At 40.9% G+C, this 23,106-nt stretch overlaps 1 protein-coding gene across 1 annotated transcript; it reads right to left on the minus strand.

Moving 5' to 3' along the window:
* Nucleotides 1–357: 357 nt before the first annotated feature.
* Nucleotides 358–19,954, minus strand: Tbpl2 (TATA-box binding protein like 2). Its single transcript, XM_034506972.2, has 7 exons — nt 19,892–19,954; nt 18,025–18,488; nt 17,305–17,392; nt 14,209–14,300; nt 10,072–10,239; nt 5,751–5,845; nt 358–793 (listed from the first exon to the last, which is right to left on the minus strand). The coding sequence occupies exons 1-7, from the start codon at nt 19,940–19,942 to the stop codon at nt 717–719; spliced, it is 1,035 nt and encodes a 344-aa protein (XP_034362863.1). The 5' UTR covers nt 19,943–19,954; the 3' UTR covers nt 358–716.
* Between the last annotated feature and the right edge of the window lie 3,152 nt (nt 19,955–23,106).

A 23,106-nucleotide genomic window follows, 5' to 3' on the forward strand; every position in this document is an offset into this window, starting at 1 on the left:
CTCCCCTTTTCTGCCTTGGAACCATGTGGTCTGGAGTGGTCTGTTCTGAGCTGTGATCAGACATCTAATGCTAACACCTAACAGTCATTTCAAACAAAGGATTTTAAATTGTGGGATATTTTCATTGGTTCTCCCCTGCTGATTTTCACAGTAGCCGTTACCAAAAGGTCTGGATTCTGTCTCTTCTATACTTGAAATAAAATTTAAAAAAAAAAAATTAAACATGAGTTTTTATTGATAGCTGTTATATTACAGATAGTATCGAGATATATAGTCGCTTGAAATTTCTATGTACTAATATATTACATACTTAAAAAATAAAGCATGGTCTTAATGCCTCAATCTAGAAAGGCCTGACATATTTCAAATTCTGAAATAAGTTTACTTGTTCTTAATTTTTATAATTAACTAACACACAATACTCATTTTGAGCAAGAAATTTTCATTTCTTAATCATTTCTTAATCTGTGTGGCTATTCACACAGAATCATTCTGTAATAAATCAAACTACACTTTAAGCTACATAGCAGACCCTGTTTCCAAAACAAGGCAAAATCAAACAAAAAAAAAGTAACCAAAATTAGCATAATAATAGAGGCCCATGGCTGCTGGAAAACATAGGATGCTTCTGGCGCCAAGTGTAGAGGAAATCAGCTCGTTCTGCTGTGCTTGGTTAAACACATATCCAAATCATTGCTAGAAGCCCAGTGATGCACTCAGAGTTTCTTAAAACTTTCTAAAATAGGATACATGTTTTCAAATGCTTCATAGATCTCGGAACGCTCTTTGGCACCTATTAAAAGAAAATCCAAGTGTATATAATCTTTAATATAAGAACACCACCAACATTTTTCATGCTAAAGTTTCATTTTGCCATGTTCAATTGTTGCCTCTTCTATTTTGGGAAACGGTCTAGCTAAACATCCCAGGGTGGCCTCAGAACAGGCTATCTGTGTCTGCCTCCCCAGCTCTGAGATTACAAGGATGCCCAGTTTCGTGATGGTTTCAAGATGACACCTCCTTAGTTGTTCACAGTTAAGTGGCATTTCTTTGTAATACAGAAAAGAATTGGAAGAGGGTCTCTAGAGCCATAGTCTCCCCAAAATACACACGTAGGGCAGGAGTTCCTTTAGTTTTCCTTCTCTGTGGATCTTGTCTTCAGTCATACAGGGCTCAGTAGAGACATGAATGCGATGCTCTATTAGAGACCTAAGACTGGCATCCTCAGCACCTGTGTCCAAACCAACTACCAGTAGAAATGACTGCTGTGGCTCCACTAACTTCTGGCTAGTGTCTTGTTTTCAATGTAGTAGGCTAGGTAGAGCCATCTTAAGAGTTTCCAATTTTAATGCCAGGAAGTAGTTAGAGGAAAAATCTTATACCATTTTTATTCTTAGAGTCTTAGGTGTCAGCAGTTGTTAACTATGATACCATGATCTATGACATGACATGACACAACACGACATCATCTACGTCATCATCTATGACATGACACAATATGACATGATATGACACAACAGGATACAATATATGACATGACACGACATGATAAATATGACATGACGTGACTGACATAGACTTATAGTGCTAAAATCAGATTAGACACTCTCTTGAGAAGTGTCAGTCAGCTTCTACTCATCTCTCACCAACAAGCATTAATCATCACACTCTTCACCATTAAAAATAGAGGACAACCCAGTGAATGTTAGGAACTAGTTTTTATGTGAGTATGGGGCTTCAGCTAAACAGAATAAGTATCAGGTATATTTGAAGGCAGAAAGCTAAGAAGAAACAGGGTCAGCGGAAGAAACAAACAGTAAAAACTCTTAGCACCCAAATGCATACCTATGCCTATCACTTGGAAGGCTGGAGCAGAAGAATCAGGAGATCAAAGCCATCCTGAGCTACACAGCCAAGCCTATGTCTAAAACAAGGCAAAAAATAAACAAAACCATAAAAACAGCCTGTTATTGTGTGAAAAACTTAAAATATCTGGAGTCATAGGCTCTTCCTTGAGAGATTGTACCCTCCCCCAGCCTTGAGCAGGCCTGAAGGAGTCATTTACCACAGTAGACCAAAACCACAGGACCTAGGAGGCATTGCTGGCAGCCTTGGCTACCCATAGTCTGCTACAGGAGCTAAGAAGAGTGGGCCGCCTGCTGAGCTTGCCTTGACACCCCCATGCTGCTAGCCCCTCACCCAGCCACTGGGCCTAACTGAGAAGAGACTCTGCGGGTGGGGCTTCCCTTTTATATGTGAAAGCAAAATATTAAGCTTCAGGCCTTGGTCAGAATATGTTGTCTTGGCCCCATGTTTTCTCTCACCCTCCATTCCCCTTTCATTCCCAGCCTTCCTTTCAGGTGAACCGGGTTACCTGTAGCTGCAGGCGGCTACAGGAGATGTGGAGTTAGAATGGAAAGGAGAAGGAGATCTGAGAGGGTTGTCTGACTTAGCTCTAGGCCTGAAGAGGGAGAAGATCAAGAAAAGAGGACTAACCAGAAACCGGAATCATGAATGAACTGCAATGCTTTTATTAAAGAAGAAACCAACTGTCAGTCAGAATTCAGAAATTCAGCAACCTCTGCACTGCTAGTGGGAATGTAAAACTGGGTTCAACTCCCAAGTTGGGGTGTTCCTCAAAAGTTAAGGAATCACTACACAACCCAGCAATTCCACCTGGATAAACCCCTCAGAAAACCCAAAGCATGCAGACTGGAATTGCATACATGCATACATGCATATATGCATACAGACTGGAATGTATACATGCATACATGCAGACTGGAATTGCAACATCAGTCATAGTAATGAAGAGATGAAACCAGTTATGTGACCATCAATGGATAAAACCATGAGTGTACACACACAATAGAGTATTACTCAGTCATAAAAGGAGAAAATCTGAACATGCCTCAACAATAGGGAAAAAAGGGCCACTCACTCCCCAGCCCCCGACCCCTGCCAGAAAGGGTAGGAATGGTTACATGTACATGAAACATCCCAAACAGGTAAATCCATGAAGACCACAGACACTGATGGCTGCTGGAGAACACTGAAGACTATTTAATGATACAGGGATTTTTTTTGGAGCCACAGAAATGTTTTAGAACTGGAGGTAATGGATAGTCACATTGCAGAAAACTACATGAACTAAATGTCCTTTACAGTTCACTTTCAAGAGGTTAAGTTTGTTACATTAACTTCATTTAAAAAAAAAAAAAAAAAAAAAAAAAAAACTTTAGTCAGAAGGAAGTCCTTAAATGTCTAATTTAGTTTTTTTGCTACTAATGACAAAATTGTGTTTATTTGTTGCTAAGGGGTTTGCAATTTTTGGGTCTGCACTCTGAAAGATGACAGAATGAGGAAAGAGGTGCACTATTAACAGAGAAGAGAAACTGCATCTTTGGGGTGAGAAATTCCCCTAGAGTCTCATCAGAGTTTGGAATATTCAAGTTTTCCTTTCCAAGATCAGTTTGGTATAAATCAAAGAGGATGTGGACTATACGAAAAATACAAGGCTACTGACAGAGAACTTGCCTCTGGCTTTATGGCTACCTTTATTTGAAACAGGCTTCTTGCCATCAGAGAATGGCATGTGGTAGGTGAAGCAAGCTTGCACACTAAAGCAGACCCAAAGGCAAGACATTCTTTTCACAATTTCTTGAGGAACATGAAATCCAGGTCTGGCATTTGGTATAAACGCTGCTCTGCTTTTTCCATAAGACTTTATATAAAATACCATGCCTAAGAACATCACATTCAAACATGAAGAGCATACCACCCAAAGACCCCTGGGAGGCAGAAACACTGGGAAGCAATATTTTATAATCATAGAAAAATAATTTCTGACACAACAGAGTGATGGTAGAGGAAGCAAGAAATTGAAGTTACCTAAATCATAAAACAGCAGCTAAGGGGGAGGCATGCAGCCTGCATTCCTTCCTTTACACTAGAAGCCATCAACCCAGTGTCATCAGTACTCATTCCCACGTGTTCAAACAAGATTTTGTCAAGTTAGTTCTAGTGATGAGGATCAGACCCAGGGCCCTTTACATTCTAAGCAGAACTTTCTCCTTCTGACTGTGTCCCAGATCTCATCCAACATTTCCTTACTAAGGTATGGACATCAAAGGAAGCCTTAGTCTCACAGCCCAATTAACAATCAATAGTGAAAACCACTACCTTACAGCAGCAGCCCCAACTATGTGACCCTATTTTAAGCAAAGCTAACCATCCCTTCTCTGTTTGCTGTAATGACTGCCCCTTTGGGGTCCACATTATCTCTAACCCTGGCCACTGAGGTAGCAAGATGTGGCCTGGTGTGCTGAAAAAGGACTGGCTTTGAAACTGGTTGAGTTTAGCCAGTGGTACAGCCCAACTGCCAACTCTACCACCAACTAAACTTTACAAACATTTAAGCATCTCACCTGACCTCCAAGTTTCAGTTTCCTTACCAAAAAGACAGCAACCTTTCTCATAGGTTAGTAAGAAACGTATGTGCACTAATGTTTGTGTGAAGTCTTTTCAAAATCATACCATTTCACAAAACCACAGGCTTTGGTTTATTAAGAACATAATGACAGGATTAGGGACACTGGATGGTTGGTCCAAGTACATGTGGCTTAATTTCTGGTTCAATGAGATTCACTGTACCATAACTCCATCTGTCTCCACAGGGCTGCATCACTGCCAGATGGGTATTTGCGTTCTAACACAGTATAGGTACATGGTAGGTACCAAAAATTAAAGAGTCTGTCATTTGGACACCAGATTTATGAATTCATCTCCTGACCCACCAGCAATACAATGACAGGAACTAACCAAGCTGTGTGTGGCAGTATGGTGGGATCTTGCTATGTAACCCTGGTTGGTGGCCTGGAACTATGTAGACTAGAATGACCTCTTATTTGCAGATATTTGCCTGCCTCTGCTACCCAAGTGCATGGAGTAAAAGAAAGTGCAACAAAACCCAGACTTCTGTGCATTTTTAAAATACCACTGGGAGTTTTAAGACACTGTTCAGAAGGAAGGTTTGGTTGTAGGAGAATATATTGTAGATGCCTTTAAAGGAACTTGGAAATTTATGCTAAGAACTCTGAGTACTTACTCCAATAATTCTCAAACAAATTAGTCAAGTTCTTTTCCCATTTATACATCACAAACACAAGTGGGCATAGAAATATCTGGGAATGGGAAGACACATTTGATTCACTAACCTGTTAAAAGGAGTAAGAAAATGCAGTGCAGCTGGCAAAGACAGTGTGCTGACTATATTTTGTCACCTGTGGACACAAAACGACTCCTCTATCTTTAAGTGATTAGGGGAAAACATGAACAGTACTATTATATAGCACTTTTAAATCATAGTCACACAATTCACAGTCCAAAGCCTCTGTATGATGCCAGGTCCTGCAGAGTAAATGTTTAGTGTTTGGCTCTTTACAGAGAAGATGTGCCAGTCCCTGCCTTAAAACATTGTACGGCTTTATTAAAAGCCCCCTTGAAGAGATTCAAGTAGCAAGTTAAGCTGCATGTGTGATAATGGTTGATATATAGCAAGATGGCAAGATGAAAATACACATCAAGTAATATGAATTTTAGGAACTGAGATCTGAGGGTGATGTCATTTTCTCCCCAGTATAGCAAAAAGTACCTGTTATGGATGGAATGCATAGCATTCCATGAAGAAAGAGCAAAGCAAACATACAGCATTGTATCTTGTGCAGTGGGATAGTAACCTCAGAACTTACCTGTTAACACAACTTTTCCAGATGCAAAGATGAGCAATACAACCTGTGGTTTTACCATCTTATAAATAAGGCCAGGGAAGAGTTCAGGTTCATAACTGCTGAGACACAGAAGGTGATAAATAGCACTGCCATCCACCGCTTTTCCAGAGCATTCAAGGTCCCACATGTTAAATCTTACCTCACAGTTGTAGAAAGTACCATTTTACTAAAAGTCTCTCAGCTCTCTCAGCAAGGGTAATGTTTTGAGTATACATTTTGTTTTTATGCTAGAATTAAACCCAGAGCCCTACACATTTTAGGCAAGTGCCATGACACTGGGCTACAACCCTGGCCCTAATTGTAGACACTTAATTCAAAAACAGAGCTTTTGGTGATTAGGGATTAGTCACTCATGCCTGTAAATCCCAGGCATGAGTGACTCATGAGACCAAGGGAGAATTGAGAGTTTAAGACAAGTCTGGGCTACATATTAAGACTGTCTCTAGAATGATTACATTTTATTGGTTTCTTAAGCAGGGTCTCCCTGTATGTTTCTAAGACTGATCCAACACTTGCTATGCGTAGCCCAGGTTGACCTTGCTCTTATGGTCTCCCTGCCTCAGCTTCCTGAGTTCTAGGGTTGTAGGCAGATGCCACCATGGCCAGCTTAAGAGCTAATTTTTGATTAATGTTTCTCACATTTGTAAGCCATCCTAGATGATTAGAAAATGAGATTAACTTTCAGCATCAGATTTGGTACTAGAAGATCTTGTTAGTTAAACACTGCGTGTTACACGGAGCTAAAGCTTGCCGGTAACAGTATATAAATGTTTTTCTGAATTTTCTGAGTTCCCTATAATACGCGCATTTTGTATGCATTTATAAACTGCTAAACATTTTTAGCAAATAAAACAAAACAAAAAATAGTTTAAGATCACAGGTCTTTGAACAGCTGCTAGACAAAGAAACCAGTCACACTATACCAAACATGTAAAGTTCACAATTTGTTCTCATAAGTAGTAAATCACAAAGATTTACTAGAAACATATTCTGGATCTTCATGGAGCAAAGAACAGGGCACGGGTCCCCAATGGAGGAATTAGAGAAAGGACTAAAGGAATTAAAGAGGTTTACAATCCCATAGGAAGAACAACAATATCAACAAACCAGACACCCTTCCCCCCCCCCAGAGCTCCCAGGGACTAAAGCACCAACCAAAGAGTACACATGGAGGGACCCATGGCTCCAGCCATCTATGTAGCAGAGGATGGCCTTGTTGGGCATCAGTGGAAGGAGAGAGCCCCTTGGTCCTGTGAAGGCTCAATGGCCCAGTATAGGGGAATGCAAGGGCAGGGAGGCAGAATAGGTGGGTGGGGGAACCCTCATAGAAGCAGGAGAAAAGTGGGTAGGATAGGGGGTTTTCAGGAGGGGGGAAACCAGGAAAGGTGATTAACATTTAAAATGTAAATTAAGAAAAGATCCAAAAAAAAAACCAAAAAACAAAAAAAAAAACCAAACCCTGAGTCTCCAGAGTCAATCCCAGAGAAAGGCACAAAGCCATGGAAATAATTGAGATGTCACCCCCAGAGAGTGTACAAAAATACAACTGTTCTCAAAGTAATGGCTCATGGAGAATTCATGTAAAGAAAGTAACACATCTGAAAAGTGGCACACTAGGATCTGCCTGAATCTTTCTATGTACATAGAGGATGAACCAGAGCACACTGACAGTGCCCACAATTCTTCAACCAATAAAATTGTAGAAGCTCTTGCTGAAGACGGAAAGAGAAATGTCCTGAAGAGTATGAAGGTCACTTCCCAAACCATGTTTTTAAAGTGACAAGCAAATGAACTCCTGATTAGAGATGCATTACTTATTCTATGTATCAGTGTAAATAAGAGAGCTGAAACTGAGAAAGGGCAAAGGGTACAGACCACCCAAGAGAAGCAGACCTTCAAATACCTGACGATTTCTTGGCCACTTCACCCTTGAATCATCTTGCAATGTCATCTCTCCAGAAGCACTTTTCTGACTCTTGAGATCCACAGTAACACAAAGCACCCTGTTCATAGTCCCATAGCACACAGAGCTATCTCAGCCCCATAGTGCCTACCACAGTTCAAAATTAACATTGACAGTTTGTCTTTATTTTAGTCAGCAAACTCCATATGGGCAAGGACTAAGGCTGCATAGGTGGCCATTAGTAGCTTATCAGCTACTACACATTGCTCACCTGGATTTAAGACCCTTAACAAGGACTAATTAGCATATTTGTTTTAAAGTGGAAATGCTCACAGAAGGCTGTAAAGATGATTGTAATATAGATTGACTGTAATATGATTGATGGTAATGTAGTTCAGTGGTAGAGCACTTACTTAAGAGACAGGAGGCACTGGCTCTAACACCCCGAACTCAGTACTGCATTCTTATAATCCTAACACTCAGGAGGCTGAGACAAGAAGATTGCTATAGTGTGAGACCAACCTGTGTTACATAGCCAGGCCTTATTTCAAAACTAGGACTATATTGGATGTTGAAATGCAAATTTCCAGACCCTAAATTACTCTTGACCTGATCATGACTGATGGCTGTCATGCTTCCCACAAGCTCCAGGCATTGAGAAAAAGAGCTAAACTCTTTCTCTGCCTCAAAACGTTAAGGCTCCCAATGTGAAGAATACACACACACTGGTATGGACATCTATACCCTGTGGATGAAGGCCTGACAGAGTGCTTTTGAGGGAGGCCAGAGTGAGACTGGAGACAGTCTCCGGGAAGACAAAGTACACCTTCCAGTCAAACACAGCAAAAATGACTGGGTCCATAAACCTGGCTGGTTGGGAACACAAGACTAGTGTGGGCTGCTTCCAGAAGGTGTTCTTGCTCTTCTGGCAGTTTTGTTTTTCAGAAAGTGAAAACAGTGACAGGTGACTGTCACTGTCTATTGTGATCCCTCTGCATGTTGTTGAGAAAGGAAGGGAAGAAGGAAGATGAGTTGCACACAGCATGTTGAGCCCCAAGTGGCCTGACAAGAGAACCAGGAGTCTACCTCAGCCATGCTTCAAGTTGAGGTGGAGCTCATTCATGTGTTCTAAGAAAGGAGCTGGACCTGTGGCTCATGATTCCCAACAATAAAATGGCAGTGTTTGCATATTTTATAATGGAGTATAAAAAATGGAGTATATGCTGAGTCTATAAATTATCCCTGGGTTGAAGAAGAAAACACACCTAGAGACAATGTATATTGTATGAGGAAGGGATGAAGCTGTCCACAAAACTCAGACTTTTGAAAAAAAACAACAACAACCAGTTAACAGATAGCATCGTCACTAATAAGCAAGTTGTCTGGAAGAGAAAAAGAAAATAATTAGGAGGGAGAATGCATTGTCCAAGCTAGATCTAGGAATGTCTACAGTGTGACAGTTAGGAGAAGTCCAGATACTTTAAACTTCTTTTGGGGTTGGGTCTGCAAGGAAAGCTAACTAAGCCCCCGCACACTGCCCTTACCCACACAGTTGAACAGATTCACTGTTCATTCCCAAAGGAGGGAGAAAGGTTGAATGAACATGAACTGGTCAAGAGAATGTAAAAGTGTCTGCCATCCTACATTATTAGGTTAGGAGTTTGGCCTCAGTGTATATTCAGACACTGTGATCCCTGACACTGGAGCTGCCCTTTCTGGGAGCTGAGCTGAGCTGAGGACAGGGAGCCATTCCAGCTGTGGAGACTAGGATTAAAGAAGCCAGGAGGCAATAGGCTCCCTTAGGACAGGAATACTATAAATACAGCATTGTTACAGGTACACAAAGATGCCCCTCCCAAACAAACTCAACTAGAGAGGATGACACTCAGAGGCTGTGCCATAGTTGTCTTTCTTCCTCTCCAACTCTCTCTTACCCACTCTCCAGTAACAACAGCCTCAGCCATTCACTTCTCCCACCACCATCTCCAAAGCCACTTGGGCCCATTTTGTAAATCAGTGCACCTGAACATAGAAAGTTCCAGCCAAGAAGCACCAGAGTTGGGGAACTTTGTGGGACTGCAAGCCAACTCTCTCTTGGTGGAGATGCCCAATCAGAGATGTGCGCTAAAGTTGTGCAACTGATCACTATGCAGTTTTTCTGTGAAAAACACTATTTCAAGACAGTGGCTTCATAAAGTAACTTTTGATAACTTGGGCACAGCATCTTGATCCATTCAGATACCCTGTTCTAGCCTCCCTCCCTCCCCCCCTCTCTTTTGTAAATGGTCATTTTCTCTGAAAGCTATCTTGTATCATCAGCCTGAATTTTCTAACTGCTTTTGCTTAGTAAGTGCAAGATTAAGCTTGATACCATCATACCTACTGAACTGCCGATGGGTTAGCGCCAAGATCTCCAGCCTGATGGGAAATTTCACATCACAGCTTCCAACCATGTTCTGAATTTTAAAATTGAAGAATCTGACGGGGAACCCAAGCTTCTGCACCACACGGGCATACTTTCTCGCTGCCAGCCGAGATTCCTCTTCACTGGGGAGATGCAAGCATGATTAAAGGCATTTTTGTTGTTGTTTCTGAGTTGGCCTGGCTCTGCAGCCCAGGCTAGTGGGTAACTCGTGACAATCTTCCTGCTTCAGTCTCCCATGCCTGAAACTACTGACATGCATTACCACACCTATTTGACCAATGACATCTTAGACACCCATCTCCTCTATTTGTAGAGGAGACACTTGTAGTCTATGCTCAACTTCCAATGCACCTATGAGTCTGTAAGCTGGGATGTGGCTCTGTGACTTCACTTGCCTAATGTGTACAAGACTTGGGGTTTGGTCCCCAGAATTACAAAAATAAAATAAAAGTAAGAAGCTCCATAAGAGGGACATCCCTCCCATGCTTTGGTCTGTAATGTCTTGTCAAAGGTCTGATACAGTGTACAATGAGTTGAACTGAACCAGCTCTCCAAAAAACCTTGATTGGCCACCTCTCATCTAGAAGGTACTTGTCTTAAATGTTATTTGGAAAACTAACTACTGCACAATTTCTCAAGTGTGTCCACAGACTTAAAATCTTGTTAATGGAGTCATGAATAGGTTTGCCCTCTGTCACATAGACACTCTTGTCTGAGGCCCAGCATACTGTTGCCCACACCTCCTAAGTGATTCCAGTCCTCAACTATAGCCTGAGAACTGCCCAGGTCTAAATGAGTGGAGCCATTTATACAGTAACAAAAACATGTACAAAGAACATTAAAAACAATAACACATGAAAGAAAGTTGTGTACCAAGTGAGTGGGATAATCTTTATCAGACAAATTGTCAAGAACAAATTTAAATTCCTTAAAGCTTGACCAAGTTTTCTCAGCTTTCTCACCCAACTGCTATGACACATACTCAGCATGAGGAAAATAATGCATGCAAACTTATAGTTACATCTTTCAAATGGTCACATCCAGATCCTCGTCAGAGAATGTGAAAGTCTGGAGACTGAGCCTGTAGTTTTCACCTAACATTGTTCACCTGCCCAAACTGCAGTGAGTAGCAGCAGCTGCTGGAAAGAGGCCACACCTGGTGAGTGAATTACACATAGCTCTCCTTGTGGGGTGTCCCCATCTTTAAATTGTAAATCAGCAATTCCTAAAAGAAAAGCCAGTGTGACTCAGCTTGCATGAACAAAGGGAAGTGTTGGATTCTCTAAATCCCTCACCATCCTCTTATGTGAACTGTGTTCTATGCACTTTACTTCAATTATGCATGTTTCTCTCTAGCCAATTCTAACTCCTGACACTGCTGAGTAAAACTATGTCCTGTAGAGAATCATCTAGTGTATTGTATAGACACTTCATCTGTCAATTAAAAAGCCCATGGCCTATGGCTTAGGCAGGAAATAGAGGTGGGACATCAGGAGAAAGAATTCTAGAAGGAGGCAAGGGAGGAGCCCAAAAAGAAGTGAGGAGACAGACTATGGTACCTGAGCACAGGTAACTAGTCACATGGCAAGATGTAGGTTAAAATAAATGGGCATCTTTAGTCATGATTTAGTCAGAGTAGAGCCTAGCTATGTGGCCAAGGGATTTGTAAATTTAATTTGAGTATGAGTCTTGTTTCTAGGAGCATGGGGCTGAAAGGCAAAACCATTGCTTAACTTCAACATTGTCCTAAGTTAGCCATGGAATAAAGACATTTTATAAAGGAAGGCTTACTTTGTTGTAAATTTTACATACAAGTTCCTATTTTACCATAGCCCAAAGTGTGTGTGTGTGTGTGTGTGTGTGTGTGTGTGTGTGTGTGTGTGTGTGTGAATGTATGTATGTGTGTATTTGTTTCACAAACATTAGAAAATAAATTTAAAACTCTAAAGTCTCATCACAGGTGGCAAAAATTATTTAAATTTTACCTTCTGCACATAGCCCTAAGCAAACATGTATTCTTCATCCTTATCATTACAGAAAATAGCTGCTGTCTCTTGAACAAACCAAACACTTGTGACTCCTTATGCAAAATTCAAGAACCAAGTAGATTCAGATAGCGAGTGTCTCTACCTGAACTCACTAGCACTGACTGAATTCCAAAGCCAAATTCAGATAAGTATTCACAATTACTGTGATACGAGCATAGTGTCACAAAGTCAGATAACGAACTTACAATTTTGTCTGTTCCCCAACCAAGCAGGTGCCATGACACTACTTCTAGCTCAATGTGTGTGTGTGTGTGTGTGTGTGTGTGTGTGTGTGTGTGTGTGTGTATAGCTAGTATAAGTTCACTTTGTGACTTAAGTCAATACCCTCTTACTAGACAGTTATTAAATTTTAAACCATGCTGAAATAAACATTCTTGTATATATCTTACATGAATATCCTATAATTACTTAGGAATGGGTGTTTTGGGGACCAGAGATCCATAGACCAGTAGAATGGAAGGCCCAAAGGCTCAGTTTTACACCAGCAAAGAACTCGATATGAAAGATCAAGAGAATGGTGTCATAACACACTCTTCAATAAGTATTCCTTGGATATTGAATAATGGTTTGAAAAATATTATCATACACTGAAATAAAATTCTAGACCTACCCTATCCAATTAATTTAAATATTTCCAGTTCTTGGCAGCCACAGTGGCCACAGGCTATGCCAGTGGGCAGCAATACTCTCTTCAGACAAAGCTTGTTCTGGAACAATAGATCTCAATCGTGGGTAACAACCCTTTTGGAAAACTTTTATCTCCAAAAATATTTACATTAAAAATCATAACAGCAGCAAAATTACAGCTATAAGTGGCAATAAAAATAATTTTATTGTTGGGGGTCACCACAACAGAAAGAACTGTATTAAACTGTATTGTGTTAGGAAGGTTGAAAACCACTGCTCATCATATAGATGAGTCAAAATGCCACTCTCCCTTCTCCCAATGTAATGTAAAACATGAAAAAGACTAGAGAAATATTGAAGGTCAATGTTTATCTCATGTTCTACAAGAGGAAATGCCTTTCCAAACAAGATTCGGAATGATCAAGCAAAAGGGAAAAATGAATCAGCTGATTGTGTTTTCAAAACCTTCTTTAAAACATGGTAAATAGTTATCTGAAAAAATATTTGAAGCATAAAATTTCAAAATACTTAAGATATAAAAGTTTGCTAACAAAGGACAAGTATCTCTAGAATACTGGGCAAAAGATACAATAAGCATTTTACATGTTTATGAAGAAATATTTCATCTCACTGATCATGAAATATAAATGTAAACAATGTATGCTTTTTCAATAAATGCAGCAGCTATAAATAAGCACATGGGCAGGCTATGTTCATAGGAGGAAAGGAACCGTCTGTGCCTCCATAACTGAGCATCAGTATCACCTCTCAGAAGGGGGCACCAACTCTCCTAGCAGCTGTGTGAGAAAAGCATCAACAGTTTGGAACTTCCTCTGCAGGAGAGCCAGGGAAGAGGAATCTTTTTAGAGAAGCCTCCTGAGTGAATGTTCAAGAAATTTCCCATTTAGAAAGTTCTACCTTCTTATCTGCAATGAAGAAAATCCACAATAATGTTCTCAGGCTTACAACAACAGTTTGTTGTGACTGCAGAGAGAAAGAGAGAAAGAGAGAAAGAAAGAGAGAGAATATGTGTGTGTATACTTGTTTTTAAAGATATATATCTTTTATATACAATATATGCATGCATAATAATATACATATAACATATATAACATTGTGCGTAAGCTTGCTTTTAAAATATATATTTTATAAATATGTGTGTAATAGATTTATAACATATATGTGTTTGTGTTAAGAACAAGTTGTTACAGTCAAGTCCCTGGAATCTTAACCAGACATGGGACTATAAAGTATGTGATATAGCTTAGTATTGTATGTAAGACTACGAACTTTTAACATGCTAACTGTTTGGCAGTGAAAATATGTTGCTCCTACTATGAACTTTCACACAAATGCTATGCTTAGTTTACATAATGAGTTGCCTATAGGGTAGGAGTGGAAACGTCATCCTCATACCTTTTGGCTCCTGTACAGACCACTTTCCCAGAGCTAAATATGAGGGCTGTCGTCCTTGGCTCTCGGATCCTCATTATGACTGCAGCAAACCTCTGCAAACCAAAGCCAACGGGAGACTTAGTCTCTCCTGGAAGTTACCGCTAGCCCAGTTGGAAAGTTGGGCTTTCTATATGAAAACCTTAAGGAAACTGAAACCAGATGGGAAAACCCAAACAAAGTCTGGGTCTGTTCTCTACACATTAACAAGGATTATAATTATACGATGTTACTTTACAGCCATTTTAAAAGTAACCACGCCTATTCTATTTCTCTCATTTAGACATAGAACAAGAGTAACTTGAGATTATTGTTGCCCTTATTTAATATACATGAAATTAAGTAACTTCCAATGTTATCAGAACTTGGTAAGGATAGGATATAAAACCACAACTAGTTAGATTTACATTGCCATACTTTCTTTCTCTCTTACAGAATCCCTTTTGTAAAGGACAAGGCCAGGTGGAGAGCCGAGCACATGGCTCTGTTAGGGTGCTTGCTAACACACACACACACACACACACACACACACACACACACACACAGAGGCTGCCCAGATGGAAAGAATCCAGGTTGGGTATCTAAGCACCCTGGATATGGAGACATGGAAAAAGAAAATTCAAGATCATCCTTGGCAGCATATAAAGTTTGAGGCAAGTTTGAAATACATGAGATCACATCTCAATACAAAAACAATATACAAGTTCGATGTGGTGGTACATGTCTATAATTCCAGCACTTGGGAGACTGAGGCAGGAGGATTCCAAGTTTAAAAAAAGCCTAAACTACATGGCTAAATCCTATTTCAAGATTAAAAAAAAAAAAAAAAACATAGAAAATAAAAGTATGCTATCATGTACGTTATTACCAAGATTCTAGACTGTACCAAAGAAATTAAAATACAGAACACAGGATACATCATGAGAGACATGCTTAAAATGAAAAGAAAAGCTGTTTCATCTGGTTCCAGCCTTCCCAATCCATTTCAATGCCTGTTCCCAGTCCTGCTCTTCAGTAAACCTTTCAGGGACACACTTGAGACCAGTCAGCCAATCACCTTGATATGGCACTAAATAACCTCTTACTTTTCCTACACTCTCTTCTCCAATTTTCTTTTACCCACTAGGCCAGTAAAGACATTGGAATGGGTCTCATGCAAGACAACATCTTGTAGGGGCCAGCTACTCCAAAAGATCATAGATGACCTCAAGCTCTGACAAGCAATTGCAATTTGAACTGTAAACACTAAAAATGTCCCTGAGTCACCACCAGGAAGTTGATAAGTCCTTGTTAATGCTGTTCATGTGCCTACTAAAATGGATCGCTTTTCCTGACATTCATTAAAGTGAGGGGAGGAGAGGTGAGAGAGAGAGAGAGAGAGAGAGAGAGAGAGAGAGAGAGAGAGAGAGAGAGAGAAGGAAGAAGAAGAAGAAGGAGGAGGAGGAGGAGGAGGAGGAGGAGGAGGAGGAGGAGGAAGAGGAGGAAGAGGGAGAGGAGGAGGGAGAGGAGGAGGGAGAGGAGGAGGGAGAGGAGGAGGAGGGAGAGAAGGAAAAGGGAGGGGTGAGTGGGGGAGGGAGGAGGAGTGAAAAATGTACATACCCTCTCCATATGACCCAGGCAACCAGCCTCCTGCTCCTGCCTCTCCAGTGCTAGAATTATAGGTGCAGATGACCCATTTTGTTTTTGTGTGACAGGGTCTCACTGTGTCACCCTGGTTGGCTTTATGACTCTTTTTATAGATCTGGCTGACCTTGAACTCACAGAGATACATATCTAAGCCTCCCAAGTGCTGGTATTATGAGGTATGTACCACCATGCCCACCCAGAACAGTTATTTCTATCTGTACTTGAGCCAGAGATGTGAGACATAAAAGGGAAAGCTATAATGCATCTGGATAATAAGTAGCCCTAAATTCAGATGTCAGCAAAAGGAAATGATTATCTATAAAGACTCGATGCATGCCATCTCTTCTACTGTTGCAATTCTTTGTCATCTGACTCCACAAATCTTCCACCACTGAATCTGGGGAGCTGTTTTCCATAGGAGCAAGGTTGCTTATTGCTGCACTCCTAGTACAGGACTTGGCTTCAAACCCTGCCTTCTTCTACAGGGTACAGGCCCTGATAAAACATTAAATGCTGATGTAGCTAACATATCCAAATTCCGTATGCAAACACGCCAGTGAAAACAGAGTGCCTACCCATGGTGAGACACAAGGAACAGATTTTACTAAACAGCAGTCAGTAGGCATAAACAAGGAGGTTCCTCTGGGTTGGCAGCTGGCTTGGTTACACAGTGAGAAAAGCTTTAGGTGGGGAGTGATGGAATCATCTTCAAGTAAAGGGAAGCTTGAACCTTAGGAGCAGATTAAATGGAAAAACAGAGATATGCCAGCTGTGTGAGCCAGCATTTAGAAAAACCAGATTTCTGACCAGGCACAGTTACACACAGACCTGTGGCTCCTGGGAGAAGAGGCAGGAGGATTCCAAGTTCTAGCCAAGCCTTAGTTATATATCAAGACATTATCAAAAAATAAAAATTCCCCTGGAGGGTTGATTCTCCGGCATAGGGGAATTCGAGGGTGGTAAGGCGGGAGTGGTTGGGTGGGTTGGGGGGCACCCTCATGGAAGCAGGAGGGAGGAGACATGGGAAAGGGAGTTGACAGAGGGGAAACTTGAAAGGTAAATAAATAAAATAACCAATAAAAAAAGAAAGAATAAAAGAGAAATTTCACAGATGTCATGGCAGTTAAGGAAAGCTAGTGTTCCACAGGCTTTAAAATCTTGTTAAATGGCAAGACCAGGTTTAAAAATTGCTCGATTATTGCTTTATTCAGCATGGAGAATGAATGACCTTTTTAAACTTCAAAATAAAAAAAATAAATACTTCTGAGTAGCAAAACTTTTCACTAAGAATTTATTTTTTAGAAAATAAAGAAATGAGGTATTGTCAAAAATCACACAAAGAAAATAACCTAAGGAAAAATTAATGTCAAAACCACACAAGAAAAATAACCTAAGGAAAAATTAATGATTGAAAGGAACAGGAGGGAATCTTACCTTTGGGTTGTATTCTGTGTTTTTGGCATTCAGAGCTATTTTTCTTAGATCCAATTTACAGGCCAGATTTGCAGTGGAAACTACATTCCTGAACAAACAAGTCAACTCAGAAATCATAAAAGTACAGTTTCAACACTAACTTCTTAACTTATTTCATAGACTCTGCCTTAGCAACTTGCTAGGGGGAGAATTCTTAGTGTGAAATGTAATGTGGTCCCTGGCACACCTCGGTGTGCTAACATAACATTTCATAGCTAAAATTAAGATTTAAAACTTAAATTTTATAAATAGCAAACACTGTCTCAAAACAGAAACCACAAATCTAAAGGAGTCTCCAAATCAAACTCCTTTGTGTTTACCCAATCTTAACTCCCATAGTTAAAACTTGAGTGCTTCGATATAAACAATATGATCTTTCAAGAATGTGTCAAGAACTGGTGCTTCCTTCTATAAGTAACCAGATCGCCATTGGTTATAATCCAAGAAGGGGAAGGAGGAATGGAGAGAGGATTTATGTAAGAGGGTATTGGGAGGAACGGTGAGCTGATATTGGGATGTAAAGTGAATTAATGAATTTAATACAATTAAAAATAACTGAAAAAGAATAAAGCAATCTGAACTTCTCTGCCTTACACCAGTATCCTGAAATTAGCTGTCATTTTCTGAAATATAAACTATGCATCCAGAAGCATTCCTCACTTTAAAAACAAGTACACTTACTGTAATTGAGGCACAATTCCAGAACATTCTGGAACCGGGTTCATTGGTGTCATGGGTGGTATCAATGCCACAGGAAAGGCATTAGAGTTTGGTATTTCTGGAGAGGGCTGGTTACAGTCGGCATCATCAGAGCACAGACATGGCTGGGTGTCTTGTGAACTGCTGCCGTTCACGTTCAGCCCACTGCCCTGTTCATCAGGCAACTGTAACTGCCTTTGCCGATCTCGAGTCCTACAGCTCTCCTCACTTGCCAGCTTGTTTCCAGTGACAGTTCGGTCTCTATGTTCTTGGGTAAGTTCATCTGGTAAGAAGCTTAGATCCACAGATGAAAAGTCAGTGGATGCCTTTTTGACTCCGCCAAGATGTGAATGGAAGACAGTCTCTGGATTGGATGGATTAAGTGGGTGCCCATCTAAAGGCGCTCCTGGGCTGAACAGTTGAGACATAGCTGGAGGAAAGTCATCCTAGGCAGTTTGCAAAGCAAAAGAATCAAAACACTAGTGTCTTACACCAGTGGGATTCCACTATGGCAGGAAGGCAACGGGTTCAGTCTAGAAAGTGGTCCAAGTTGCTTAAATTCATACCCTGCCTCCTACTACAAAGTCACACCCAAGATTCTACGACAGAGTTACAGCATGCTTAAAAGTGTATCTTAGACCTGGAAAGATGACCCGTAAGAGCACTGACTGCTTTTCCAGGGGACCCAGGTTTGTGGCCCCCACATGGCTACTTTCAACCATCTGTAACTCCAGATCAGGGGGATCTGATATCATCTTTTGGACTCATTCATTGGGCATCAGGCGTACACATGATACACATACATACATGTAGGAAAAACACTCATATTCAGAAAATAAAGGCAAAAAAATCTTTTGTAAGTATATCTTAAAACATAGAAAAATCATTTATTGTAAGATGTTTTTCCTACTTCAGTTATAGCCTAAGCTGTCCCTAGCCCCAGCTGTTAAAGAGAGCAGCTGCACCCTGTTAGTTAATTATAAGCGCCAGTTGACTAGAATGTACCTTCAGTCTTAAACTTACATTTAATTTTTAAGGATTTACTTTTATTATTGTATCATTATGTATATGTATGAAGGGGATATGTGTAATCAGTGCAGAAAGCCTAAGGAATTTAGAAGGTGGCATCACACATCATTACAGAAAGTCATGAGCCACGTGGTTCCCAGACAAGGGTTCTGGGAACTGAACTCAGGTTGTATTCAAGATTGGTAATTGCTCCTAACTATGGAGGTATCTCGATGACCCCAGAAAACTCACATTTTACAGTAAGCAAGTAAACATTGGAACATAGTCTTAATTGGCTAATCAACACTAATGAAAGACTCTGCATTGCTTTTTTCTAATCAGAGAAAATATTTAAAAATTATATTAATTTAGGACAGATAATATAGATATTGAGATTTAAATGTTAAGAGTATTTTAAATGGGTATTTGTTTTGTTTTGGAGATAGGATCTCAGTGTAGCCCAGGCTGACACCAGCCTCTATAGTGCTAGATTATAACTTTAATCCCAGCACTTAGGAGGCAGAGGCAGGCAGATCTCTGTGAAGTTAGTTGTTCATTGTTAGTTAGAGAAGTCAGATACCCTAGGCCTGGACTAGACCGAGCAAAGCAGAAGCCAAAGCACTGGAACCGGAGGTGACTGCAGGCAGCATGTCACTTTACCGCCAGGACCAGGTCATCCAACTTCATGGCTAGGGTTTCTGATTGGCAGCCCTGGTTACCTCACTCAAATTCAACTGAAGAGTCTGGATAATAGAGCCTGCCTCTTAGGATTTGGCATTTCAAAGAGATCCCCAAGGCCAACACCAGCCCTGGTTCTCAGCAATGTGGCTGCCAAGCTCACCTGGATGGTATAAGGGTCCAGGAAGATGTCCAGGTACATGTCCTCCTCCATGAGGGGAGAGTCCACCAGGTAGGGCTGGGGGCAAGCAAAGGGATCAGCGTCCAGGCAAGTGGGAGGAGCTTTGTTAGAACCAGCCTGGCTGTGGGAGCAGATGCCCTTTATCAGCCTCCGGCAGCTCGCAGTGAGGCGGGGCCAGCTCTGCCCCCTGTACAGATGGCGTGAATGAGCTGCGGGGCCAGGTGAGAAGCAGAAAAGGAATTGATGAACCAGGCAAGACACAGCTGGTGGTACCCAGAAGAAGACGGCTGTTGAGCTGGCTGAGGCAATCCAGGATAGGGCCACGACTGGTGCTTCCAGGAGAGCAGCATGGTAATGTTAGCGCAGTGCACAGTGAGAAAAGAGTGCTTTTCTCTTCCACCTCTCTTTTTCCTTTTCTTTTTCTCTTTTCTTTCTCTTTCCCTTACCCTGTCTCTTCTCATGTAGTCCAGGCTAGCCACAAACTTGTTTATCCTCCAGCTCCTGAGTGCTGGGATTACAGCGGGCACGCGCACTACCATACCCAGATTCTTAGATGTGGTATTTCTAATATTGTTTTATCTTCGTTGGCGTGTGTGCATGGACACATGCACAGCGCAGAGCTCATGTGATGGCTAGAGGACAACTTTCAGGAGTAGGTCTCTCCTTCCAGCATCGGAAGAGAGGCAAGGATCGAACCCGGAGTGTCAGGCTTGGTGGCAAGCACCCTTACCCGCTGAGTCCTCTCATCTATTCGGATGTGATATTTCTGTAATTATTCTTCACCTTCACACCCCAGATAGATTTCCACCCATTACAGAGAATTTGTCTACAGCTGTGTTGCTCCACAGTTAGGTTTCAGACAACTCAAGAAGTTTATGTAAAACCAATATCCAGAGAAGCTTTTCTTTCTTAAAAGCTTTAATTCAAATGTCTTAGCTTAAATGTATTGATCTGTTCTAGAAACAGACACTTTGTTGTAAGATATTGCAAAATTAAATCTTCCATACTTAATTCTACTGTTTAAAAGGAGCAATTTGAATTATTTATTCTCATGTCTCTGTGCCCAGATCATCTCCTCAATCAATCTTGGTGGATGAAAGGACCCTAAGAATGAAGCATCAGACATTCTAATAAAAATAAGGAGATCCTTCTGAAACAGCTGGGATTTATATAATGGTGTGTGATGTAATGTAATAATGTGTGTAAATGAGACAGCCTACTGAGCTGCACCCTCGGAACCAGCCTGACAGATCAGTAACGATTGTGTTCTTAATAGCACTTAGACTGCTTATCCCTTGAAGACCACATGTGGAAGCCTCAATTCAATATATCTGATGGTTTCATGGAAATAGCAAGCTAGAGCACACAGAAACAAGGAGTGTGCATATACAAAGAAAACACTGTCAAAGGAACAGCTACCTACAGGGAAGGAGGGAGGATGGCTACAGGAGAGAATAAAGCCGCAGGGGGAACTTGATCTTAAATATCCAACCTCCAGAACCATGAAGAAGGGAATACCTGTGGTTTAAACTGCCCAGTTTGTAGTGGTTTTTTATGGCATGCCAAAATGACTAACACAGATCTAAAATTTACTTTATTTTATTATTTGTATCTTACCATCTTGTGTGTGTGTGTGTGTGTGTGTGTGTGTGTGTGTGTGTGTGTGTGAGAGAGAGAGAGAGAGAGAGAGAGAGAGAGAGAGAGAGAGAGAGATATTGTGGCTTCCACTGTGCATATGCATGTGCTAGTGCAAACTGGTGTCTAAGGAAGCCTGAAGAAGGCTTGATGATTCTAGGTCTACAGATGTAATTAAAATTGCAAGTCCATTGTTAGGAACAGGAGAGGATCCTAGCTAAGCCTAGCCTTACGACTGAGCTACCAAGAAGGAACTGTCCAGTCTTTGGGAGGGATTTGAGAGCAGGAGATGGCCATGCCATGAGGAAGAGTCTTCACTGCTGACTATGAAGATAGATGAGACCATGGTACAAGAAGTCTGGTGACTTCTAGACCCTAAGAGTGGGACACATTTGATACCTGACAAGCAAGTGAATAACTCAGCTCTATGGTTATAAGGAATTAAATTTGTCCATCAAAAGGGGTAATCTTTAATGTAGCTTCTTCATATAGCTAGACCACTCTCGAATCTCTTTGTGCTGTTGTCCTGCACATATTAACTGTACAAAATACTAGGTTTCATTATGGCATGTTCATGTGTGCATATGACATTCTTCTGTTATACAGAGCCAACAGTATCCCCATGGATCCCACACCACATCTGCTTTCCCTTTCCTTGATTATTCTTTTTGCTTTCACATCATTTCTGTTTCCCAGGCTCCACATATACCAGAAAACATGTCACCCTCATTTTCTGTGTCTGGCTTTGTTGTGTGCCTCTTTTCTTTGGGTTTAATACAACCATTGCCAACTTTATAGTTTGTCACAAGTCCTTTATGCTGCAGGTTGGACTCTTCAGGAATGAAGCTGCCTGGAAGTTACCCAGGAGCTTTCCTGGAGATGTATCTGTCTTTGAGTTGTGCATACTTCTCTAAGTAACCCCAACAAATGGATTAGTTCACTAATTTAGACATTTCCCCATGAGTGAATGCTAATGGGCTTAATCCCATGCTAGTTGTATGCTGCTCTTTGGGCTAAATGCACCCTATATGTTTGAATAGATATTTTGCAACTAGGTTATTATTCTCTCAACCTGGTTATCTCTTGTTCTATATATAAGATGATTTTGTTCTTCTTTGTGGCCAATGATCCACTGTATACCTGTGTGCACATGTATGTGCACACGTGTGTGTGCGCACACACACACACACACACACACACACACACACACACTAATCTTTGTCTTCTCCATTCACCATTGATAGGCACCCAGGCAGATGCTATAACCTAGCTGCTGTGAATACTATATTCATATATAGATATGAAAATATCTCTATCCTTTGGTGCTTCTGTTCTTTCAGGGATGAACACAGGAATGCACAACTGAATGATATATAAATTCTTATTTTTAGTTTCCTGAAGACTGTCCATATTGATTTAAGTAGGAGGTGGATAAATTTACATTCTCACCAATGGTATATAATCGTGCCATTGAATCCTTGCAAGCCTTTGTTGTTTTTAGCCAAGTCTAGCCAATCTGAGTAGGGTAAGGTGAAACCTCAAGGTAGTTGGGGTTTTGTTTA

The sequence above is a fragment of the Arvicanthis niloticus genome, chromosome 6, assembly GCF_011762505.2.
Source record: "Arvicanthis niloticus isolate mArvNil1 chromosome 6, mArvNil1.pat.X, whole genome shotgun sequence".
NCBI classification, from domain to species: Eukaryota; Metazoa; Chordata; class Mammalia; order Rodentia; family Muridae; genus Arvicanthis; species Arvicanthis niloticus.